Source organism: Ambystoma mexicanum, chromosome 10 (assembly GCF_040938575.1).
Source record: "Ambystoma mexicanum isolate Mex_15411 chromosome 10, UKY_AmexF1_1, whole genome shotgun sequence".
Classification (NCBI taxonomy): Eukaryota; Metazoa; Chordata; class Amphibia; order Caudata; family Ambystomatidae; genus Ambystoma; species Ambystoma mexicanum.
In genome coordinates this window covers 1,575,263,694-1,575,286,657 of record NC_090932.1, presented here as the reverse complement: position 1 = coordinate 1,575,286,657, position 22,964 = coordinate 1,575,263,694, and the positions used below count along the sequence as shown (strand labels likewise).

The following is a 22,964-nucleotide window of genomic DNA, read 5'->3' as shown; positions in this document are numbered from 1 at the left end:
TGGAGTTGCCGTAGCATGTCATGATAATCTATTTTCACTCAACGTGACATGTTTTAGAGTTCTGCTGCATTTAAAATACTCTTATTTAATGGACCTCTGACGTCTTCATTGTTCTCGTGCCTGTCTTCTGAACAGGAGTTTGTTCTTTTTGCACACTTGTATCCACTGTCTGATCCTTCAGGCCGAGAGCGGCATTGGCTTCTTGGTACTGGCCCAGCCTCGCCTTTTTGATTCACCTCTGTAATTCAATTGCTTTTCAACTGCGACACCCTGGAAAAGCCTTTCTTTCTCTGGGTCCAGCTCTGCTAAAATGCATAGTGGAATTGTCCATACTTCATTCACTTCTATACATATATATTTGACGTATGCCGCAATCTATTCACTACATAGCTAGCCTTAATACTTTGGGCCTCATTACAAGTCAGGCGGTAGACCATGGTGCTATTAGCACCATGGTCCATGCCGGATTCCGCCATGGTGGATGGCGGAATTACCGCCCCATTCCAAGGTGAGTGGGGCGGTAATTCCCCATTCACCATTTGCCCTTCCCCATTCCCATTTTTGCCCCATTGGGCATAATGGGGATGGGGAAGGCGCTAATTACGGCACCGTAAATTACAGTGCTGTAATTAGCACCAAGGTCGCTTAGCGCCTTGGACTTTAACGCCTGCAAAAAGCAGGCGTTAAAGTGTGAATCGGGCGTTAAGGGTTTAACAGCGCCGACGGCGCCGTTAACCCCTTAACGCCTGACTTGTAATGAGGGCCTTTGTCTGCTTGGGTTTCTTGCATCTGTACAAGTGTGAAAGGACTTGATATTTTCATAGTTTCTGTAGCATAAACATCTTCATCTCGATCTCATACTGTTGCTTATCTTAGACATTTTCTTAACACCTATAGAATGCTTTTTCTCTTGCCTCTTCATCTCTTCTGGGTGCGTCAGCCCTGCTTCGTGTGATGTCACCAATCTTCCCTTTTGCTCACTTTTCCCACTTCCTCTGGGATTTCATTCAAATATCCATCATATTGTCGTGTATGCAGGTATGGTTTTCTCAGTGGGAACCTTGCTTCCAGGATTCACCTTGGTATTGGCATCTACACTGGCACTGCACATATTCCACACTCTGGTTCCCAACATATAGGCAACATGGGAGTGATGCTTGAGGTGGGGGCACTTGGCTCCTTCTCTACACTGTATGACAGCTGGTTAAACGTCTCTAGGTTGCTTTCCTGCTTACCCTTTACCTATGTAGGTCCTAAGCCCCCTGGTCTAGGCCCTACCATATATAATAGGGGGTGGCTTGTCTTTGGGACACTACATTATTGTGCAGGCCCAGAGGGGGCATTAGCTGTTTGTTATGTGCTTTCCTTGTTCTCCCCTCATCCCATTTTAAATTACGTTGGGTACTTGCTTGTGGTAGTGGACCCCCACGTAGGCGGTGGGATAAGGAGAGTCCCTTAAGACCATTGCTGTTTTTAAAGAAAATATACTAAGAATATTTGTAATACTGTATATTATACCTTAAGTACTACTTTCACCCGATAGATTTGTATGTGTGACAATGTGTATATTTTTCAGTGTAGTGGTGAATTTTTGTACCTTTGTGTTGACCTGCTACTTCTGCCTTCTTGCCCTGTCCATGTTACCTACCTTTGAGAGGTTTGAATTCTCTTTCTTTTCATATATGTTTGCCTACCTTAAGGTCAATAATTGTTGTAGTTCCTCCACAGAAGGTAGTACAAAAACCAATGTAACAGTGAGGTTGTTAGATTAGTGTGGGTGGGAGGTAAGGTAGGAAGAATGTGGAGGAGTAACTTGTGTGGCAGGTATAGAAGGTAGAGATGAACACTAATGATGTTTGAAAGTGACTTTCGAATTTGGAATTTTAATGATGACATGGGTGCTAGGATCTGAGTCGGGTTCAGAGGTGCCCAGAAGATAAGTGGTTTTCTTTCCACTTAAATCGCGAGGTGGGAGTCCAACTCATCCCTACTAGGTTTTCAGGGGAGGGGGAGTGGGACCAGTGCATCAATCTATGGTTGTAGGCATAGGCTCTCTGCAATGAGAGAGGGAGAATAAGTGCCTGAATGGTTATAGTGCAGTAAGGCAGCTGGTCTCCCTCCTTCCGCCCCACCCAGATTGCGGCATATGTCTTAGCCTGTCCGACACCGCAGGGTGCATAGTCTTAGGAGGCAGCCAGAAACAATCCAGTTGTGCCAGCACAAGCTGGGTTTGTGAAACAGGAGGGACTCTAGAAACCCCTGGAGAGGTAGGGAAGGGAAAGGAGAGGGGGTCAATGAGGGGGTTCCAATCACCCCAAAAGTATGTACACATGGAGGGAAGACCAAAATACACAATCTGCGAGGCTGAAGGACAGAAGCAGCGGTTGAGGATGAAAAGTGCATGGACTCAGTAGTGAAGCAGGGTGGTAAATGTAAAAGCAAGAGGGGTCATTAAACACACCCTTGCCAGGTGCAGATTAATTTGTGCAGTCTCATTTTAAGAAGCATACTCTACACAACTCATCAATCTTATAAGGGAGCACTACAACTTGTGTGCCAACTGTTTGCCTTCCCACCCTACATGCCCTGCCCCAACTACTCTATCTGTATGCACCAATCTTCAGTTTCTGCCATAATGTCCTGGGGGAGTGAGGGAGGTGGGTTAGCCGTTCTCATGGTTCTATGTTCCAAATCCCATGTAAACCTGACAACAAGGGTTGGAGGTGACTTAAGTGCATTGTGGAAGGTAGAGAAGATGATGTGAACATGGTTAGGAGCAAGATGAGGAAGGCGTATTGATAAAGGTGCAGTTCAAGATAGGTAGGAAATGTTAGTTGAGAAAGTGCAGCAATTGTAGGGATAGGATGAAGCTGGAAAACAGGTATACACTCAGAGGAAGGCAGGTCAAGGAGTTAGGAATTGCCAAAAATGCATGGAGGTGAATTGGCACGGGTGGGGAAGTAGTATGTGGAATCAGAATGCGCTGTATTTTTAGATTACTGTTGGGAAGTGGGTGGAGGTGATTCATTTAGAAGAGCACTGCTGCACCCCAGTCAGATATTGTCCTTGTATTTACAGGTAAAGGTGTGGGTGGTGTGGGGTGGGGGTGGTTGTGGGTTAGGTGTGTTGGGGTCTACCATCATGGGAGAACACCATGTCCCTGCCTCAATTTTAAGTTTGCTTCATACATTATTTTTCGCCTAACTAATTCATCTTGATGCGATTCTTTCTTGGCCCAAACTCCAGATTGAACTGTAGATACAGCCTCCTATTCTATCCTCCATCTCTCTGCCACCCCTATGGCACTCACCATCTCCTCTATCTATTCTAACTGCTATACTATCACCTATCCCCCTTCTCCCACAAAGTTTGGAAGGAAAACGTTTAAAAAAGATTTCTTGACCATTAACCCTGAACTACCCATCACAGATACCTAAGTCACTGCAACTTCCAGACCGATTGTCACCAATATCCTCTTTTCTGTTCCCTCTCCAGATCTCTGGACTCGTCATCTTATTTCTACTCTCTCTCCTGTCCTATCCTCACCCATTAATGGTTGAACTAGATGGGAAGTACTCTTGGCGGGCTTCTAATCATCCAGATGTATCATTAATGTCCTCAACCCAACCTCCTCCTCTTTGACCAATGCTTGCCATCTCATCAACTTCCTTCCTGCGCCTGCTACTCCTTCCTCTCTCTCTGCCCCCCCCTCCTCCGCTTGGGGTACCACGCCGCAGTACCCCTCACAGGAAAACCTTAAACGACAGACCTACTTCATCTGGCTATGCTAAATACCTGCTTTGCAATCAAACACTCTGCCTCTTCTTTGAAGAGCTTGACCTAGACATCCTCGCTCTTACTGAGACATGGTTCAAGGCCAGCTCAGTCACTGCTTTTGACTCCCTTCTCTCTGATGGCTACAAATCATCTCTAGACCGCACCCCAACCGGGATGGCGGTGGGGCTGCCCTGATCTTCCCTGAGTGGGTTCCTTCTTCCCTTATACCCACCCAGCCATACTCCTCCTTTGAGAGCCCGGTCTGCAAGCTGGTCATCTCTCTTACCTCCTCCTTGACCATTGCTACCATCTATCGACAACCTGGCTCCATCACATTGTTCCTCTCATAATGGGCAGATTTCTCCTCCTCTCTTCTGTCATCTACCTCTAAACTTCTTCTACTAGGTGACTTCAGCATCCACCTTGACTCCTCAATTACAGCAACCCCTCATCCGTGACCTTGGCACCTCGCTCTCCCTCCTTATTCTCCCCTCTGGTCCTACCCACTCGTCTGGACACATTCTCGATGCCTTAATCTACACTGATCTCTGCTCTTCCCCGTCACATCACCCCTCTCTCCTGGTCAGACTACTCTCTCATCTTGGCCCTCTCGGCTCCCTAACCTCACCTCCCCCAGCTCTGCCATTCTCATTCCCGCTGCAGACTCTACCGCTGACGATGCTGTCAGCAAACTCCACCTCACCATCACTCTCGATATCCTTGCCCCAGGATTCGCCTGAAGCTTGCCACCAAGCATAACACTTGGTACAATTCTGATCTAGAAGCGCAAATGCAGAGCTGCAGAACCGAAGTGGCAGACCTCATGCTAATCATCTGACAAACTGACCTATCCCCTTTTCCAAAGGCAATATCATTTCTCCATTCACTCCAAGAAGAGGGCCCACATCCAGGCTTGCATCTCTGGTGCATCCAACAACACGGCTGAACTCTTTAAAATCTGCAAGGTACTAGCCAATCCCTCCGCAGTCTCCACCACGCTTCTTCCCTCTCTGGCCCTCTGCACTACACTGGCCGCCCACTTCACTGCAAAACTCAGGACATCCTGAGCACTCACCCCCCCCCTTTCCTGCTTACCCCGTCCAATCCCCCTGCCACCCCTTTCCTCCCATCCTCCCTCTCCTCCTTCTTTCCTATCACATCGGATGAGGTCTCTAGGGTTGTCCTCTCTATGAAGGTCTTCTCCAAACCGGCCCCCCACCACCTGTTCTTCCAGAACCATTTAGGACATCATCGGCTCCCTTGCCCCTGCACTTGCTGACTTCTGCAATCACTCTTACTACTGTATCTTTCCCCTCTTCCCTGAAGCACTCTTGTGCACTTCCTCCTAAAAAAGCCTTCTGCCGACTCCTCATGTCTGGCAAACTATTGCCCCATCTCTATCACCCCCTTCCTTGGGAAACACCTGGAGAAATTGGTCCTCCCACAACTGACTCAGCATACTGAGCTGTTTGGTTGCCTGCAGGACCATCACCACCTGTGGGCTGGTCACACCGCTGTACTCTAACTCACCCACTGTTCTCATTCTACTTGATCTCTCCTCTGCATTTGATCCGGTCAACCAATCCATCCTCATAAAACAGCTCCATGATACCCTTGGTATCTCAGAGCGGGCACTGGATTGGTTAACCTCTTTCCTCACCGACCGTCCCTCCCAGGTTCTCTTGGGCTCTTTCTCCTCTCCCACCTCTATCCCACACCTTTAGCGTCCCCCAGGGTTCCAAACTCTCACCCTGGCGCTTTAATGTCTGTCACGCTCCACCTTCTCCCCCCACTTCCAGTGTTATGCAGATGACACCCAACTCTTCTTCAAACTTCCCTCTGACACTCTTGCTACTTCCTCTAGCATTCCTGACTGCCTTTCTGATATTGAGTCTTGGTGTGCCTCTAACAATCTCATCCCCAATGTCAGCAAGACTGAGATTCTTCCTATCGGGATTGCCGCTCCCACTTTCCTCCCTGCTCTTTGGCCACCTCAGAGTCCTCTTCAACTCCTCTTTCCTTTCCTCCCACCCTCACATCATGAACCTTGCCAAGAAGGCCCACTTACAACTCCACCTCCCCAGAAGCTCAATCTCTCTAGAGCCCTGGTACTCCTAGGCTGGACTAATGCAACAGCCTCTTCCTTAATCTACCCTCTTCCTCTCTCTGCCCCTCCAGCTTATCCAGAATAGGACTGCAAAACTTATCCTTGGCCTCAAGCCCCAGGGACGGTATCTTTCCAGCCCTAAAATCTCTCCACTGGCTCCCCACTTGCTTCAAGGATCGAATTCAAATCTCTCTGCATCATCCATAAGCCTGTCTGGGGCCATGGCCATACAACTTGCTCTCGCCAGATACTTACTCTCCCCACGGATCTTTACGTTCTTCCGGCTCCAACTCTGTGTGTCAAGCACTTCTCTAAGCAGAGAACTGGAGGCCGATCGCTTTCCTCGGCTGGCTCGCTCCTCTGGAACAGCCTCCCCCTTCATCTTTAGCCGGATCTCCTCAAATTCCTGAACCACCTCAAGACTTTGCTCTTCCTTCCCCTAACCCCCCCCCGTGCTAAACCCCTCAGTCGCTGAGATTGGTGGCCCTGGCCCTTATGTATCCTTCTGGGTCCGGGCCTTCCTCACAATTGCCGTCAGCCCCTCCTGCTCCCAACACTTGCTGTTGGGCACCCACTGTCCTGTGTTCCCTCACAGGACTGCACTTACTGTATCCGCAGATGACCACTCTTTACTATGTGACCTCTGCCAAGCACTTACCAGTTCCGGCCAACTCACTCCCTGGCACTTCCCCCTTTGGGGAATTTCCTAGCACTTACCCCTCCACCCCCTTCCCCTCCCTCTCTTTGCACTTGCACAATCCAAATGCTCACAAGGCCTAGTAGGACCACCTCTATCATGTCCATTATTGTATCCCATTGCCTTTGTCCCATGTTCCCTCCCCTCGCCCTGTGCGCGCTTTGAAACACAATTTCTTGCTGTATAAGCGCCTTACCAATGCACAATACAATTTAAAAAAAAATAGATGAAAGGCATGGAGTCGATACATTTATTTTAGATTATATAATCCATAAAACAATTACAAAAATAAATAACATTGATGTTGAGCACCTAATATGTCCAGTGCTAAGCAATCATAAGGTCCTCATTAATAATGCTTTTGTAATATATAGTGTGTATTTTTCAAAATGTTAATTATATCTTGGAAAATACTGTGATCTAAAGAATGTTTTTTTGTTCCTTGGGGATATTTGATGTTCATATGATGGTGAATAGCAGGGTGGGCTGTTGTTCAACAGGGGACAAGTTTGTACCTTTTTATATATGTTTTGGCATAGACCATCAAATGTTTATTGTAGACACTGAGAATTGAAAGCTATAATAAACCTGTTGGTATTGCATGTGAGCTAATTCTCCCCACTTCTGTAATGATCAAACTGTCGTTCAAGCGAACCATTATCCCAGTTGCTTGGTGAAAGAAACTCTCAGAAGTATTTCTCAGCTTCTTGTGTGATTTATCTTTTTTGTGGTACACAGGATGAGCGTGCGAAGAAGCGAGTGTGACGCAGCCGGCCAGTGAGACGAGTGGAGTTACGATTTACTGTGCAGTGGGAAAATCGAGTAAAAACTGAAGCACAAGGTCAAGACCACATCAGATGTGGTGCATTCTTTCTTGCCACCTTCCCTAAGTTACTAAGACCAGAGTTGCATCCTTCGCTACGGGACATCTATGCAGAATTTGCCTTTTCCTCTAGCAAAAAGGCTGCAAAATGTTACTGCTCATTACTCAAAGAGATTTCGGAAAGGATTGACACAAGTAACAGTGAAGGAGAAGCGTGTGCTGGAGCTTTTTCATCCTGAGGCTTTATGAAGAGGACTGTACACCATATTTGTATCCTCCTAAAAAGTGGACAGTTAACTCATTCAGTGCCGGGAGTGTTTATTTAAATTTCAGTTGTAGTCGAAGTTTGGGGACACACAACACCCCCCAATTCCTCCCTTTAAGAAATATGTAGATGTTGTAAAAATACCAAAGTGATTTCCACGTTCAAAGGAAGTCTTCAGGGGCAAGTCACTATGTTTGTATGGAAGAGGTTTTTGCCTTTAAATAAATTGTATTTTTTTTTCAGCAGTATGTCTTTTTTTAATATTTTTTTTATAACTGTTTATTTGAGTTTAAACAACAAACATCATAAACATAGGCATTCATCAGAAAAGAAAAATTATGGCGGTAAACAAAATCATAGGGGTGTCCTGAGTACACCTGATGGTCAGAAAAAGGGCGGTAGTTCTGGCAATGTGGTATGTCCCTGGATGAGGAGAGGGGGAAAGGGGGGAGAAAAGTGGGGTAGTGGGAGATGGGAGGGTGGGGAGAAGGGGGTATCTCTCAGTACATGTCTAGCCATTTCCCCCATATCTTTTCAAATTTTCGGGGGAAGCCCTGCGCGTTGTAGATGCAGCGTTCCATAGATGCACACCTGATCAGTTCATTGATCCAGCGATTCAAGCATATAGAGTCTGCCGAGCCCCAGGTTGCAGCGGTCAGCCGTTTCCCTGCTCCCAGTGCAATCGCTAGGAACGACTTTTCATGTTTGGTGAGGTCGACCTCCCCCCAGATTCCCAAGAGTATCATTTTGGGGTCCTTCGGAATTGGTGCTCCTAGTATGTTGGACACTATATTGATGCATTTCTCCCAGAAGGTTTGTAGCACCTTGCAGTCCCATATCATGTGAAAAAAGGTGCCCGTCTCCCGTTTGCATCGGAGACATGTCACATCTCCGGTCCCTCCCCATCTGGCGAGGGCTGTGCGAGGGTAGTAGGAGCGGTTGAGTATTCTGAGTTGTATCAGTCTGAGTTTGGCTTTGATACCTATCTCTCGGGGGAACATCCGTGCGTCCACCCAATCTTCCGGTACAAGGTAGTCTAGATCCCTTTCAGCTTAGTGAGTTCTTTAGTTCCGAAAGAGTTGAGGGCTTGGTAAAGCGTAGAGGTGACTTTGGATGGGATACGTTGCAGAAGAGTGTTGGTCTCTGGGGGGAGCAGAGGGGAATAGTGGATATGTCTGGGAATTGGGTGTGTATGGCCTGAGCCAGCTGTGCGTGCCAGAACCGGTCCATCGGTCTCAGACCAAATCTGTCGTGGAGAGTATTGAATTCTAGTATGCGTCCCTCTTGGATCACTTGTGCCAGTGTGGTTATCCCTCGCTTTTCCAGTTTTCGAAACAGCCCATTCTCTGTATTTCTGAGAGGTGTGTGTTGTACCATATGGGTTGGGCTAGTGTTGGTTTTGCTCTCCGGCCAATATGTTTATGCGCTTCCCTCCAGGCATGGCAGATACGGAGTGACATTCTTGGTATTTTCAAGGTTCGATTACTGGTGACGTATAGGGCTTGAAGGGGTGACTTCTGTTTTCGTTCTTTTGTGCCCTCTCACTTGCACTGTTCTTTACTTTGAAGCGCCAAGGTGGCCGGCTTTGTTCAGGGCTGGAAGTTGTCAGTGGCCCAGTGCCTTGTTATCGCTCTTAACCAGTCACAGCTTCCTTCAGTTTTTTTGTGTATTCTATTGCCCATCAGTATGTCAGTGATGTTAGCAGATGTCTTCCTCCTACATCCTAAGCACTTTCTTTAATACATTTGGGAGCTCCGTACCAGGAGAATGGCACTGTAACCTTTTTGTTTAGCCAAAAATATTTTCCATTTAACATGCAGCACTTCCATGAGCCTTGCCTGCCAGTGTTTTCTCTGCACTGGTCGTACTGAGGCCTTTTTCATGTTAATTAGATTTGTTCATTGTTTTTCCCCTTTTGATTTTTGTTCCTCCCTTTCCTTTTCCCAGTTCCCTCCTGCCTTCTCACAGCTCTGGTGCTGGTAGTCCCATCTCAAATAGGGTTTCTCCCCTGGCTCCAGCTGCGACTGGTTCCCGCAGCGTATTCTCATCACCTGCATCTGGAGTGCTGTTGGGGACAGCTGCTTGTGGCCCTCTCAGCGAACACTCATCTGTTGGAGAGGTTGGCGGCCTGTTTTGCTGCACTCCTCCACATCACCACAGGCTATCTGTATCGCCTACCTTCTCTCTTACTCTCGCCACCATCTACAGGCCCCCCGGAACGACCTTCCTCTTCCTCTGAGAATGGGCGGACCTGTCCTCCTCTCTTCTTGCCTCCTCCCCCAAACGTATCTTCATTGGGGACTTCAACATCCATCTCGACTCTCCTGATGTGGCTACTGTATGCTTTCACAATCTTGCTGACTCTTTCCCTCAATATCCTTCCCTCTGACCCAGCTCACTCTGCCGGACACACCTTGGATGTTCTAATCGCAACAGACACCCCATTCTCTAACCCTCTTACTACCGCTCTCCTGATCTGACCTCTCTCCCCACCTTGACCTCCCCTGTCTTTTGATGCCTCTGCCCGCACTGCCAGTCTCCTTCCCCGTTATTCAACTGATGAAGCGTGTCAGTCGCTGTATTTGCCTCTTCCTTCATCCCTCCTCCTCTCCCTTCACTTGACTCTCCTTCTGACTCTTCTAACTAACCTCTGTCTCCCTATCTCTTAACACCATGGACATCCTTGCCTCCGTCATGAGGATCCACATGAAGCCTGCCTCCAAATGCAACTCTTGGTATAACTTCGACTTGGCAGCTCTGAAATGCAAGTGTAAAGCTGCAGAGATGAAGTGGCAGGCATCTAGCTCATCCTCTGAGAAACTGTTCTCCTGCCTACTCCAAAGGCTTTATTGTCTCACCATCTGCTCCAGGAAGAGGGCTCATGTCCAAGCCTGCAACTCTGGAGTCACCAATAACACAGCTGAACTTTTTAAAATCTGCAAGGAACTTCTCTCCTTCTCCTCCTCCCAGGCCCTCTGCACTGCACTGGCTGCCTACTTCTCCTCCAGAATTCTGGAAATCCCGTCCTCTGTCATCTGCTCCAATGCCCCCTTCTCTTGCCTCCCTTGGCCGCCATCTCCCGCTCCTCTCTTGGCCACCCATTGCACCAGATAAGATCTCTAGAGTTGTCCGCTCTATGAAAGTCTCCTCTCCCGCTCCTCCAGAACCATCAAGGACAACATTGCCTCTCTTGCTCCAGCCTTGGCAGACCTCTACAAACATTCCTCTGCCACTGGCTCCTTCCCTCAACCTCTTAAGCAGTCTCTTGTGCACCCTCTCATAAAAAAGCAGTCTGCTGACCCTTCTTGCTCGGCTAACTACTGCCCTATCTCCATCACCCCTTTTTTGGGAAAAGTCATGGAGAAGCTGGTCATCCCCCAACTGACCCTCTACACTGAAACGGATGGCTGCCTCCGTGACCACCAGTCTGGTTTCAGGGCATCCAGAGGCACGGAAACATCTCTCCTGAACACCAGTGAACACCTGGACTCTTAACACTCCATCTGTTCTGATCTTCCTCAATCTTTCTTCTTCCTTTGACACAGTCAACCACTCCATCCTCATAAACCGGCTCCATGATACCCTAGGCATTACAGACCGGCACTGTCGACTTCCTTCCTTTCAGACAGACCCTCACAAGTGCAAATGGGTCTTTTTCTCTCCTCCACCTCACCCTCTACCAGTGCTGCCCTCAGGGCTCTATCCTATTGCCATGACTCTTCAACATCTACCTGGCCCATTTGCCCATTTGATCTCCACCTTCTCCCCTCATTTTCAGTGTTATGCAGATGACACACAGCTCTCCTTCAGGCTGCCATACTCTACTTCCTCCCCCTCCTTTCTCATACCCGACTGCTATTCAATCATGGTGCTCTGTCAGTGATCTCTGCCTTAATGCCAATAAGATAGAGATCCTTCTCATTGGGACACCCGCTCCTTCTCCCCCCCCACTCTCTGCCCAGCCCCCTTGGGTCCCCTCCCCTCACCCACTTGTGAGGCAAACAATCTTGGGTTCATCTCGGACTTCTCTATTTCTCTCCACACATCACAGACTTTGCCAACTATCATCGCCACCTCCTCCGGTGCATTCTACCTTTCCTCACCTTCCCCAGAAGTGCTTTTTTTGGCTGTGGGAGCTGTCGCCGTGATCTCTCCCTAGTGGAATTATATTCTCAGTGAATTTCAGCTCCTCTTTGGCGCACCAGCTCTGCCCACTCACCGTAGCCAGCACTACAAAGAGGCACGTGCGTGCGCACAGAGGAAGTGCCCAGAAGTGCCTGTTTGGCTGTGGGAGCTGTCACCGTGATCTCTCCCTCGTGGACTTTGAATGGTATTCTTAGTGAATTTCAGCTCCTCTTTGGCAGTGAATGACTTTATTGGACTTCTTAATAATCCCTTTCTAAATAACATCACCCACACTTAAGGAGTTCTTGCTAAAGTATGTTTATTTTAGTTTTTTACTTTAGCACCAGCCCCACCTACCGTAGCCAGCACTACAAAGAGGCAGGCACGCACGCACACAGAGGAAGTGCCCAGTAGTGCCTGTTTGGCTGTTATGCAGCGTCGGCTGTGTGCGGGATCTTCTTATTGTATTTTATTTCGTCTCTCTAGTTGTCAACACAGTTGCTGTCAGTCTTTAGTCTCTGCCTATGGTTACGGTAAGAATCACAGCATTCAAACTCCTGCTGCATTGCTCAGCTGGGGATTCGTAAGCAACCAAAGGTTGTAAGTGAGAGCAGCTGTTGGTTCCAGCTGCTGTTGATTATGTTGTTACTTTGCCCCCACGTCTCGTGGTATCTTTAACAACTGTGATTTTCAATAAACCTAACTAGTTTCTAAAGCAAACACAGGGCGTTACTTGTACCGCACTGAACCCCTGCCCAGCATACTTAAACAGTGAGACGACTCAATGGAATCTCTGGGTGTGGGGGTCATCTCTTTAAAGTTGCTTGTGTCAATCTTTTGTACTATAACATGAACTTTATTTTACATTGCGGTTTACTCGGTCTTTTTGCAACAAAAATGAGTGTTTGACTCTGCAGTCATGCGAACCAACTGCAGCAACTACATTTTTGTTGCACGGTGGTTCATAACACGTATTGGTGAGGCTGTTTGTGTCCAGTTTGTGGTGCTACTGTTATAGTTGATTTTGGAATAGGACCCCGTGGGAACCTAGTTACAACAACCAACTACTCGTTTGGAGCTTTCGTTTGTGGTTCACAAGTTTTTCACGAGCAACGAAAATCAATGACCTTAGTTTTTCATCTGAATATAGTCGTGTTTCTACTAATGTCATTTTGATTAAGGGCCTCACACGGACCTAAGCATAGTGTCTACGTTAACTACTGCAACTCGATTCTAATAATAAAAAAATGAAAAACACAATTTTTTTATTTAAAGGGGTCTCTGTAGCTAGTCCCACTTCCTTGGTACATCATGGTCAGAGGACGGAGTGGTAGAAACCTTGTTTCAGAACCCAAAGTAGACTCTTTAGTTCTCCAAGACACTGTGCACCTCGACAGTCTATCTAATGATTTGGCGTTGACACCCAGGTTCAAGTCTGGCAGTGCTGCTGACACACCGAGCTGCGAGGTGACAGTGACAACCAAAAAGTCGCTATCGCTTTCCAGTGGTGTTGTCCCTGCATCCGGCTTTGCCTGTGCTCAGGTACCTCATGCCTCGTCATTCAAAAGGAATGCTTAACTTGCTCTTTACATGAGGTCTGTGAGGTAGACTTCCCGGTACAGGACATGCCTGCCACATCCCAGGTAACTCTATTAACCTCTCTCAGGTACCAAAGCCGGATGATTGTTTCAACAACTCGCTTTCGGATGGCTCCATGTTAGCCCCAGCGGTCATGGCAGAACTAGGAAAGCGAGTTAGACTGTCGTTAGGGCCTTGCACCCCCACTCTTTTTCCTCCTGACCATATTGATGAGGTGCGTCTTTATAACACAGCTATTTCGAGGGGATTGTGTCCTCTGACATATTCCACATCTATGACAGGTGATGACCACAGCTGTGCTGCTTCAGAAAATCTTCGGCAGAGGGCGTCCTGCGTCGATGACGTCGATACGTTGTTCCTCAAGGGCCTCCGTCAAGGGTCGACATCACCGGATGTTATATATAGGATGCAGGGCACCCGTAGCCTCAGTTGTAGTTTTTTCACAGAACGTGTGGCACCAATCTCCTGCCAGTATGACTGCAGAAAGCCTTGCAGAAACGGAAGCTGCAATCGCATAAGAAATTCTTTGTAGTGGGGCAGGCTGGGAGGGTTTGATGTGGAATACGTCGGAGGAATATCCCATCGAAAGAACATTACCAGATGAGGTAAGTAACTTGTTCTTCGAGGGGATTGTGTCCTCTGACGTATTCCACATCTGTGACAGACTCCCAAAGCAGTGCCAACGTCTGGAGGTGAGAAAAGAATTTACAATTTATAATTTTAGAATGCCCAATCAAATTGCTGAATAAAGGACTGCTTTACCAAAGGCCAAATCCTGCCCATGGATGGAGTCCAAGGAATAGTGTCTCACAAAAGTATGGACAGAGGCCCGTGTGGCTTCTTTGCAAATATTGCGAATCAGAACACCCCTCTGTAGGGCAGTGGAGGCAGCCACACACCTAGTAGAGTGAGCCCGTACGTGTTTGCTTTGGAATCTTGGCGTGCTCGATTCGTCTGTGCGAATAGGTCTTGGTCGTCTTCTACTACCCCGAAGTAGGGTTTTAAGAAGTGTCGGGACTGCGGGTCAAAGATGTACATCACGGACCCGCATGACATCTGCCTTTGGTGTCTCAGCGAAAGCCACGCCACCGACGACTGCGAGGAGTGTCAGTCCCTGACATCTAAGGCCTATTGGGAACGGAAGAAGAAATTGAGGGTAGGTAGGGTGTCTAAGCCCCATAAGTCGAAGTCTGCTGGGCTTTCGACTGATGACTCGAGGGGTGACTCTCCGCGTCGGCGAAAGTCCAGGGCTCGGTCTAGGAGTGGTTCCCGCCATTCCTCTGCCTCGTCAAGGCATTCTAGGAAGCGATGTCACCGGTCGCCTTCCCTGTCTTCGTCGGAGAAGGACTCAGCTAGACGGATAACTTGTCCCACCAAGTCTTTGTCGCCGGCCGAATAGGATTAATTCCGCCGGCAGATTTCAGCGATTTTCGAATCACAAGGCACAGTTCCGTCCGCGCCTTTGAAAGAAGCCGGAAAGGAACAGGCTTGGGCGGTCAGTGCGATCATTGGGAGCCGTCGAGGTCCCACTCGGACAAGGGAGATAGCCATAGCCGTGCCAGGTCCCGGTCCTCGACACCGTCGAGACCGTCGGAACCTGTGAAGCCTTCGAGGAAGGCATTGACGCCATCGGCGCAGTGTCCGTCGAGGGACATTCTCGACGCTCCGGCCTCGAAGAGGTTGTCAACGCCTCGGTCGACGTCGACCCCGAATCCATCGGCGGCCTCAACGCTGTTTGTGGAGAGTTTGCTGGAGGTGCCCCGGAGGGCTGTGGAAAATCCCGAGGAAGGCTCTCAGCAAATCTCTGAGGCCTGTTCTTGAGCCCTATTCTGTTCCTCCTCCCAGATTGGATTTGTTCCAACCTTTGGATTATATTTCAGAGGTGGAGGAAGGGTCTGAGCAGGAGTCGGTTGTGCCTCCTGATGTTCCTGATTACCTTGTCTGTGCACAGTCAGTTGGAGGAACTCCGTCAGTCCCTGCATGATGCGAGTGGTCTTGACACCTCTCCGGAGATGGAGTTTGGTTGGCCTGAGCTGTGGACACATGCCAAATCCTCTTATAGGCGTCTCATGTCGAGGGTGACTGAATACTTGGGGTGGTCTGCTCTACCAGTTGATTTTGATCAGGATGATCTGACGGACATCCTGGACCAAGGTCCACCCACTGAACCGGTGTTGCCATTTCATATCGCTTTGCAAAGAAGGCTGGCGGCGGGTTGGGCTGCTCCGGAGAGTCTCCCGGCAGTGAATAAATTGCTTCCAAAAAAATACCGTCCAGCCAGTAGTGACCCCTGCTACTTGTCGACACACCCTACTCTGGAGAGTTTGGTGGTGCAGGCGGCTACGGCCCCCGCAAAGCAGGCTGCGTTCCCTATCATCCCTCCTGATAGGGACGATAAGCGCTTTGATGGTTGGGCGAAGAAGGTATTTTCATCTAGGGGTATGGCTTTGAAAGCAGCCAACTCCGTTTCTGCCTTGGCAAGATTCACTCACACTCTGTGGAATTGTGCATCTTTGGGGGCTGAGCATATTCCTGAAGGGGAGGAACGGGATGGTTTGCTAGCCCTCGGGCAGGATGGCAAGGATGCCATGTGTGAAGCCGTTCAGTCGGGTTTGGACACGGCAGACTGTGTCAGTCGGTCCATGGCTGCGAGCACCATGATACGCAGGTTTGCATGGTTGCGGAAGTCAGGGTTTGCTCCTGATGTGCAATCTCGGCTTCTCAACATTCCCTTTGATGGTGTCCATCTGTTTGACAGCAAGGCTGACGAGAGCCTTGAGAGGTTGCAGAATTCAAAAGCTGCAGCGAAGTTGTTGAGCGCTGCAGTTCGCCAACCTCTCCCTTTTCATCCTAGGAGACAGCAATGGAGGGGAGGTTCCTTTCGTTATTACTCATCCTTTAGTAAAGCGAGAGGAGCTGCTAGTCAAAGGGGCCACCGTAGGAGTGCCAGAGGTGGAAAACAAGGTACTCGAGGTGTCTAGGCCGCTTGGGCAGTTGCCTCTTTGCCCTCGGGCAACGCCGCAGCCGCTTCTGCTCAGTCATGAGGCTCGTGCTTCGCCAGTGGTGGGGGGGAGGGGAAGTCTGGCGCAGCATCTGGTAGAATGGTGGGCCATTACTTCAGATGTGTGGGTTCTGGAGATCATAGCCCACGGCTACTGTCTTCCTTTCCGGGAGAGGCCTCATGACAATCCACCAGGGAACCTCTCTTTGAAGAGTTCGGATCCGCTCCTTGCGCAGGAAATTCAATCCCTGCTGGAGAAAGGTGCCATAGAACTGGTACCTGTAACGGAGAGGAACAAGGGATGGTATTCCCCTTATTTTTTGATTTCAAAGAAAGACCGGGGATTAAGACCCATCATGGACTTGCGCGGTTTGAACAAGCTCCTTCGGAAGGACAAGTTCAAGATGGTTACTCTTTCTCAAGCCCTCCAGGCCCTTCAACTCCAGGACTGGTTGGTGTCTCTAGACCTCAAGAACGCTTATTTTCATGTGCCAATCCACCCCAAGCACCTGAGGTTCGCGGTTGGCGACTCGCACTTTCAGTTTCCGGTTCTGCCGTTCGGATTGACCTCCGCACCGAGGGTCTTCACCAAGCTCATGGTGGTGGTGGCAGCGTATCTCAGGAAAGGGGGGGATTAATGTCTACTCCTACCTACACGATTGGTTGATCAGGGCGCGCTCTCCCGAAGTCCTGGATCATCTGTCAGTCACCTGCCACTCCCTTCACAGGCTGGGCTTCTCCCTCAATTTAAAGAAGTCCCATTTGACGCCAACACAGCGGCTCAAGTACATCAGAGCAGTGCTCGACATATCCCTGGGGCAGTGTTTTCCTCCCCAGGTGAGGGCTCATATTCAGCAGATAGTGCACAAGTTTCAACATGCCCAGAGTCTCCCAGCGTTCGAGTTCTTGAGGTTGCTCGGCCTCATGGCATCCTGCATTCTTCTGGTGCCAGAGGCCAGTTTGCGGATGAGATCTTTGCAATGGGCTTTCAAACTCCAGTGGTCACAGTCCTCCGGCAGGATGTCTGACCCCGTTCAAGTTCCGCCGTCAGTCGCCCGGGACCTTCTGTGGTGGGCCGTCGAAGGCAATCTGATGAAGGGGGCTCCATTTTGGCTAACCTGGCCGGAGGTGACGATCGTGATGGACGCATCCCTCACAGGATGGGGAGCTCATGCCAACGAGTTGACAGTCAGCGGTCGTTGGTCTCCGTCGGAGTCCAGACTCCATATGAATCTGTTGAAGCTGAGGGCCGTCAGGCTTGCCCTGAAGGCTTTTCTGCCAACTGTGCGAGGAAAGAATGTCCTGATCCTGACAGACCACACAGTGGCCATGCACTACCTCAACAAAAAGGGGGGGCAGGGTAATTTCCTCTGTGCAGGGAGGCGATGCAGCTCTGGTTCTGGGCAATCCAGCAGGAGATTTCGGTCTCGGCAGTTCATCTGGCCAGAGACGAAAACGAGACGGCGGATGCTCTGAGCAGGCAGAGCGCGATCTCTCATGAGTGGGAGTTGGCTCAGGAGATTCTCCTGGAGATCTTCGCCCTTTGGGGGACCCCTCAAGTGGATCTCTTCGCCTCCAGTGTCAACCGGAAGTGCGAAAGGTTCTGCTCGTGGGAATTTCTTCCAAGAGGAGCCTTAGGAGACGCGTTCGTGGTGGAGTTGTCATTCCCACTGCTGTATGCATTTCCTCCAGTCCCCGTCATCCCGCAAGTGCTGCGGAAGTTGTGGAGGTTCGGTTCCCGGATGATCCTCATTGCTCCGGCATGGGCCAGGAGGACGTGGTACCCGGTACTTCTCTACTTGTCCATCTGCCCTCCACGTCGTCTTCCCTACCAAGACGATCTGCTCTCACGGGAGAGGGGTCAGGTTCTCCATCCAGAGGTCAGATCACTCAACCTTCACGCTTGGCTTCTGAAAGGTTGAGCTATAAGGATTGGGACCTCCCTGAAGACGTGTTGGAGGTGTTGCTTTCGGCCAGAAGGCCGGCAACAAAGTCCCTGTACTGTTGCCGTTGGAGAAAGTTCTGTGACTGGTGCAGGGTTAAGAATGTGGATCCTTTTTCATGTGACATTCCTGTGGTTCTGTCTTTTTTGCTTTCTTTGGCCCACAAGGACCTGCAAGTGGGTACCGTTAAAGGTTACCTGGCGGCGCTGTCTATATTTAAGCGCTCGTCTGAGGAGTGTTCTTATTTTAAAATCCCTTTAATTTCTCAGTTTCTGAAAGGGCTCACTAATGTATTCCCTCCATCACCGTTCCAGGTTCCCGGTTGGGATCTGAACCTTGTTCTCAAGTTTCTAATGGGTGCTCCCTTTGAGCCTTTGCATTCTTGTCCTTTGATACTGTTGACCCTTAAAACTGTATTTTTAGTTGCGGTCACTTCCACTCGCAGAGTGAGTGAGTTACAGGCACTTTCAGTTAAGCCACCCTTCACTGTGTTTCATAAGGACAGCATTGTCCTTAGAGTTCGTCCTTCCTTTCTTTCGATGGTGGTGTCGGAATTTCATTTAGGTCATAAGGTTATTCTTCCGGCATTTTATCCTCCTCCGCGTCCTGGTAAGAAAGAGGAGAGGCTCCATAGGCTGGATCCTAGGAGTGCTTTAAGCTTTTATATTTCACGCATGTCCCGGGTCAGAGTGGACGATCAACTCTGGTTACGCTAGAAGGCGTTTGGGACAAGCTGTTACTAAGCAGACTTTGTCTCGATGTATTATCTTGACAATTTCTGAATGTTACCGCTTGGCGGGTAAGGACCCTCCGGTAGGCTTGCGGGCCCATTCTACCAGGGGTATGGCTGCCTCTACTGCCCTGCAGAGGGGTGTTCCTATTAGTAACATCTGTGATGCAGCCACCTGGGCTTTGGTCCATACTTTTGTACGTCACTACTCCCTCGATTCTATCCGTGGGCAGGATCTGGCTCTTGGCAAGGCGGTCCTTTACTCTGCAATTTGATTGGGCATTCTAAATTTCTATATTCTAAATTCTTTTCCCACCTCCTTACGTTGGTACTGCTTTGGGAGTCTGTCATAGATTTGGAATACGTCGGAGGACCCAATCCCCTCGAAGAACAAGTTACTCTCTTACCTGGTAACGTTCTTTCGATGGGATGGTCCAACGACGTATTCCATATCGCTCCCTCCCTGCCTTCCCCGCTACAGAACTTCTTATGCAATTGCAGCTTACGTTTTCCGCAAGGCTTTTTGTGGTCATACTGGCAGTAGTTTGGTGCCACACGTTCTGGGAAAAAACTACAACTGAGGCTACCGGCGTCGTGCGTCCTACTTATAACATCCAGTGATGTCGGCTGTCGGAGGAGGTCCTCGAAGACGTCGTATCGCCGTCATCGACACAGGACGCAGAAAGATTTTCCGAAGCAGCACAGCTGTGGTGATTACTGTCATAGATATGGAATACGTCGTCGGACCATCCCATCGAAAGAACGTTGCCAGGTAAGAGAGTAACTTGTTCTTTTAGTTGCGGTTACTTCCGCACGCAGAGTGAGTGAGTTGCAGGCCCTTTCTGCCAAGACACCCTTTACTGTGTTCCATAGGGACAGGGTTGTCCTGCGGGTGCGTCCTTCTTTTCTTCTGAAGGTTGTGTCGGAATTCCATTTGGGCCAGAAGGTGATCTTCTGGTGTTTTATCCTCCTCCACATCCTGGTAAGGAAGAGGAGAGGCTCCATAGGTTGGATCCTAGAAGAGCTTTGAGTTTCTATCTCTCACGGATGTCCCGGGTCAGAGTGGACGATCATCTCTTTGTTGGTTATGCTGGAAGACACTTGGCTCAGGCTGTTTCCAAGCAGACCTTCTCTAGATGGATTATTTGGATGATCATTGAGCGTTACCGTTTGGCGGGAAAGGACCCTCCAGTAGGCTTACGGTCTCACTCTACTAGGGATGTGGCTGTCTCCACTGCCCTACAGAGGGGTGTTCCGATTCGCAATATTTGCGAAGCAGCCACATGGACCTCTGTCCATACTTTTGTGAGACATTATTCCTTGGACTCCATCCATAGGCAGGATTTGGCCTTTGGTAAGGCAGTCCTTTATTCAGCAATTTGATTGGGCATTCTAAAATGATAAATTGTACATTCTTTTCCCACCTCCAGACGTTGGTACTGCTTTGGGAGTCCGTCATAGATGTGGAATACGTCGGAGGACACAATCACCTCGAAGAAAAAGTTACTTAGCTTATCTGCTATTCTTTCGATGGAATGTTCCTCCGACGTATTCCACATCGAAACCTCCCAGGCTGCCCCGCTACTAAGAATTTCTTTTGCGATTGCAGCTTCCTTTTCTGCAAGGCTTTCTGCAGTCATACTGGCAGGAGATTGGTGCCACACGTTCTGGGGGAAAAAACTACAACTGAGGCTACGGGGACTGTGCGTCCTATATATAACATCCAGTGACGTCGACCCTCGACGGAGGCCCTCGAGGAACAACGTATCGACGCAGGACGCCCTCTGCCGAAGATTTTCCGAAGCAGCACAGCTGTGGTCATTACCTGTCATAGATGTGGAATACGTTGTTGGAACATCCCATCGAAAGAACGTTACGAAACGCTCTGCCATGAATTACCCTTCCTCGCTAACTTTGTTTACAAGGGATCCGATTGCCCCATTGGCTAGTTCCCCTACCCTTGCTAAAACAATTCTCCATATGAATTAAAGGGAATTAACTTGGAGGAGGCTTCCCATTCTAACATCAATGCCCTTCCGAATTATAACCAAGGGGTATCCTATGACCATGCGCCTCCTGTCCAGACCAATCTATAACACCTCGCAAACCTACTAATTTCCAGTCCTGACACAAATTTGGAATTGGTTGGACAAAGGACTCGATACAACACATTACGAAATTCAGAATATGAAATCCACTTTATCAGGTATCTTGGCAAAGTTAAATAGATTGGTGGGATTTGTATGTACTCAAACTTTCTTGCTGCTAAAATCCACTCCCAGGCTGGAAACTAAAACGACCTCTCCCGCTTCTTTGGCTTGTCTAATGGAAATAAAACTGGCATATAATTTTGCGACACAGGCCTCCAAAACAATTTCACCTCCGGGAAAACCCTTGTATGCCTCTGTTGCTCTGGAGCCTTGTCTTATTCAATATGTCCATGCACCTTGAGAGTGGATTGTATAAATATCAATGCCAAAAAGATTTTTGAATTACAAAATCATGTGCAATCTCCTCAGGTGCCCAACATCCTTATACAGAGTAATGGCTTTGTATATCAAGCTGGTGACATAGTTGCACCGGACTCAGTGAGTGATGATCCAAATAGTCTGTCCCGCTTGATTAACGCTTCTGAAACCATAATAGATCCAGATGTGCAGATTTGTATAGATAACATGCATTTGTTGAAAGATCCCACTCCTCCCTCTCAATATCTGTCCCGGAAAATCAAAAGATTAGAGCTTAGAGCCATAAAGAGAAGAAATAACAAAATTAACTTCAAAGAAGCCTTAGGAAAAAAGATCAAGTGATGTACAAGATTACTGGCCATAATACCAATCTGAAAAAGCTGTGAAGTCTCCCCACTGATGACGAGCTACTTGATCTTCAGCAGTTGAATGAAGAAAGTAAATCTCTTTTACAGGTACCAAAGGATTCCTCCTCTACCGCTTCAAAAACGACTGTTGTGTCCAAGAAAAAGAGAAAAAAAGTCAAAATACTCCAAATGTAGACTAGACTGAGGATCTTGCAACTCTAACTTCAAACGATACTCCAGTGATGGGCAATCTAAAAAGTCAACCTTTTATCAGCCCCAAAAATAGCTGCTCCTTCCCTTAACAGTCTCGCTCCCTCCGAGTCCAACCTTCCTTCATGCTCAAAATCACAGCCTGTGAAAGAAGCAATTTCAACAGTCAATGACGGTTCCAGTCTTGTTTCAATAGACTCCACGTTAGCCTCCACTAATGAAGAGATGAACTCAATCATGGGATGGTCCAGTGATCCCAAAATCAATGGATCCTCAAGACTAAATCGCTAATGTATTCTCAATATTTTCAATCGGATCTCCTCTTTGAGGATCCTCAATTCAGATGACATAGAATGGATTACAGAATAATATAGAATGATTTGTCGTCACAGAATAATATAGAACGATTTGTCAACTTCATTTGTTTCTCATTCTGAAATTGATTTGGGATCACCAAGTAGATCTGACGCATCTGGGTTTGCACCTGTCACTATCTCAATCGAAGGAAGAGGCACTCTCCTTCATATATTTTCAGTCACTTGCTGCTGAGGAAGGAAGTAGTTTGTCTGGCACTAATGATAACTCGACATTGCCTAGTGCTGAGCTCATTTCTCAGGTTGCGGCCATTGCTACTAATATGAAGGATTGGTCTCTGGCGGAATCCTTACTTAAAACAATGTTGACTTTAAACAGTTCCTACTCTAACCCACAGCCACAATGGCATCCCCTTCCATTCTTGGAACTCATGTGGATTTAAGAAATTATCTACATGTTTGGATGCACATAAATTGTTCGAAGTACCATCTATAATATTCATTCAGGAAACCACGTGTTTACAACACTGTTACATAGATGGATATACCACCTATACT

The 22,964-nt window shown here is 48.4% G+C and overlaps 1 protein-coding gene across 1 annotated transcript in view; it reads left to right on the top strand.

Moving 5' to 3' along the window:
• The window catches only part of DDX51 (DEAD-box helicase 51), a 208,591-nt gene extending 200,680 nt beyond the window's left edge, over nt 1-7,911 (top strand). The window contains exon 15 of the mRNA XM_069619898.1: nt 7,320-7,911. Within this exon, the coding sequence (XP_069475999.1) occupies nt 7,320-7,346 (27 nt within the window). The 3' untranslated portion in view covers nt 7,347-7,911. The remainder of the gene's footprint in view (nt 1-7,319) is intronic.
• The last annotated feature ends 15,053 nt before the right edge of the window (nt 7,912-22,964 follow it).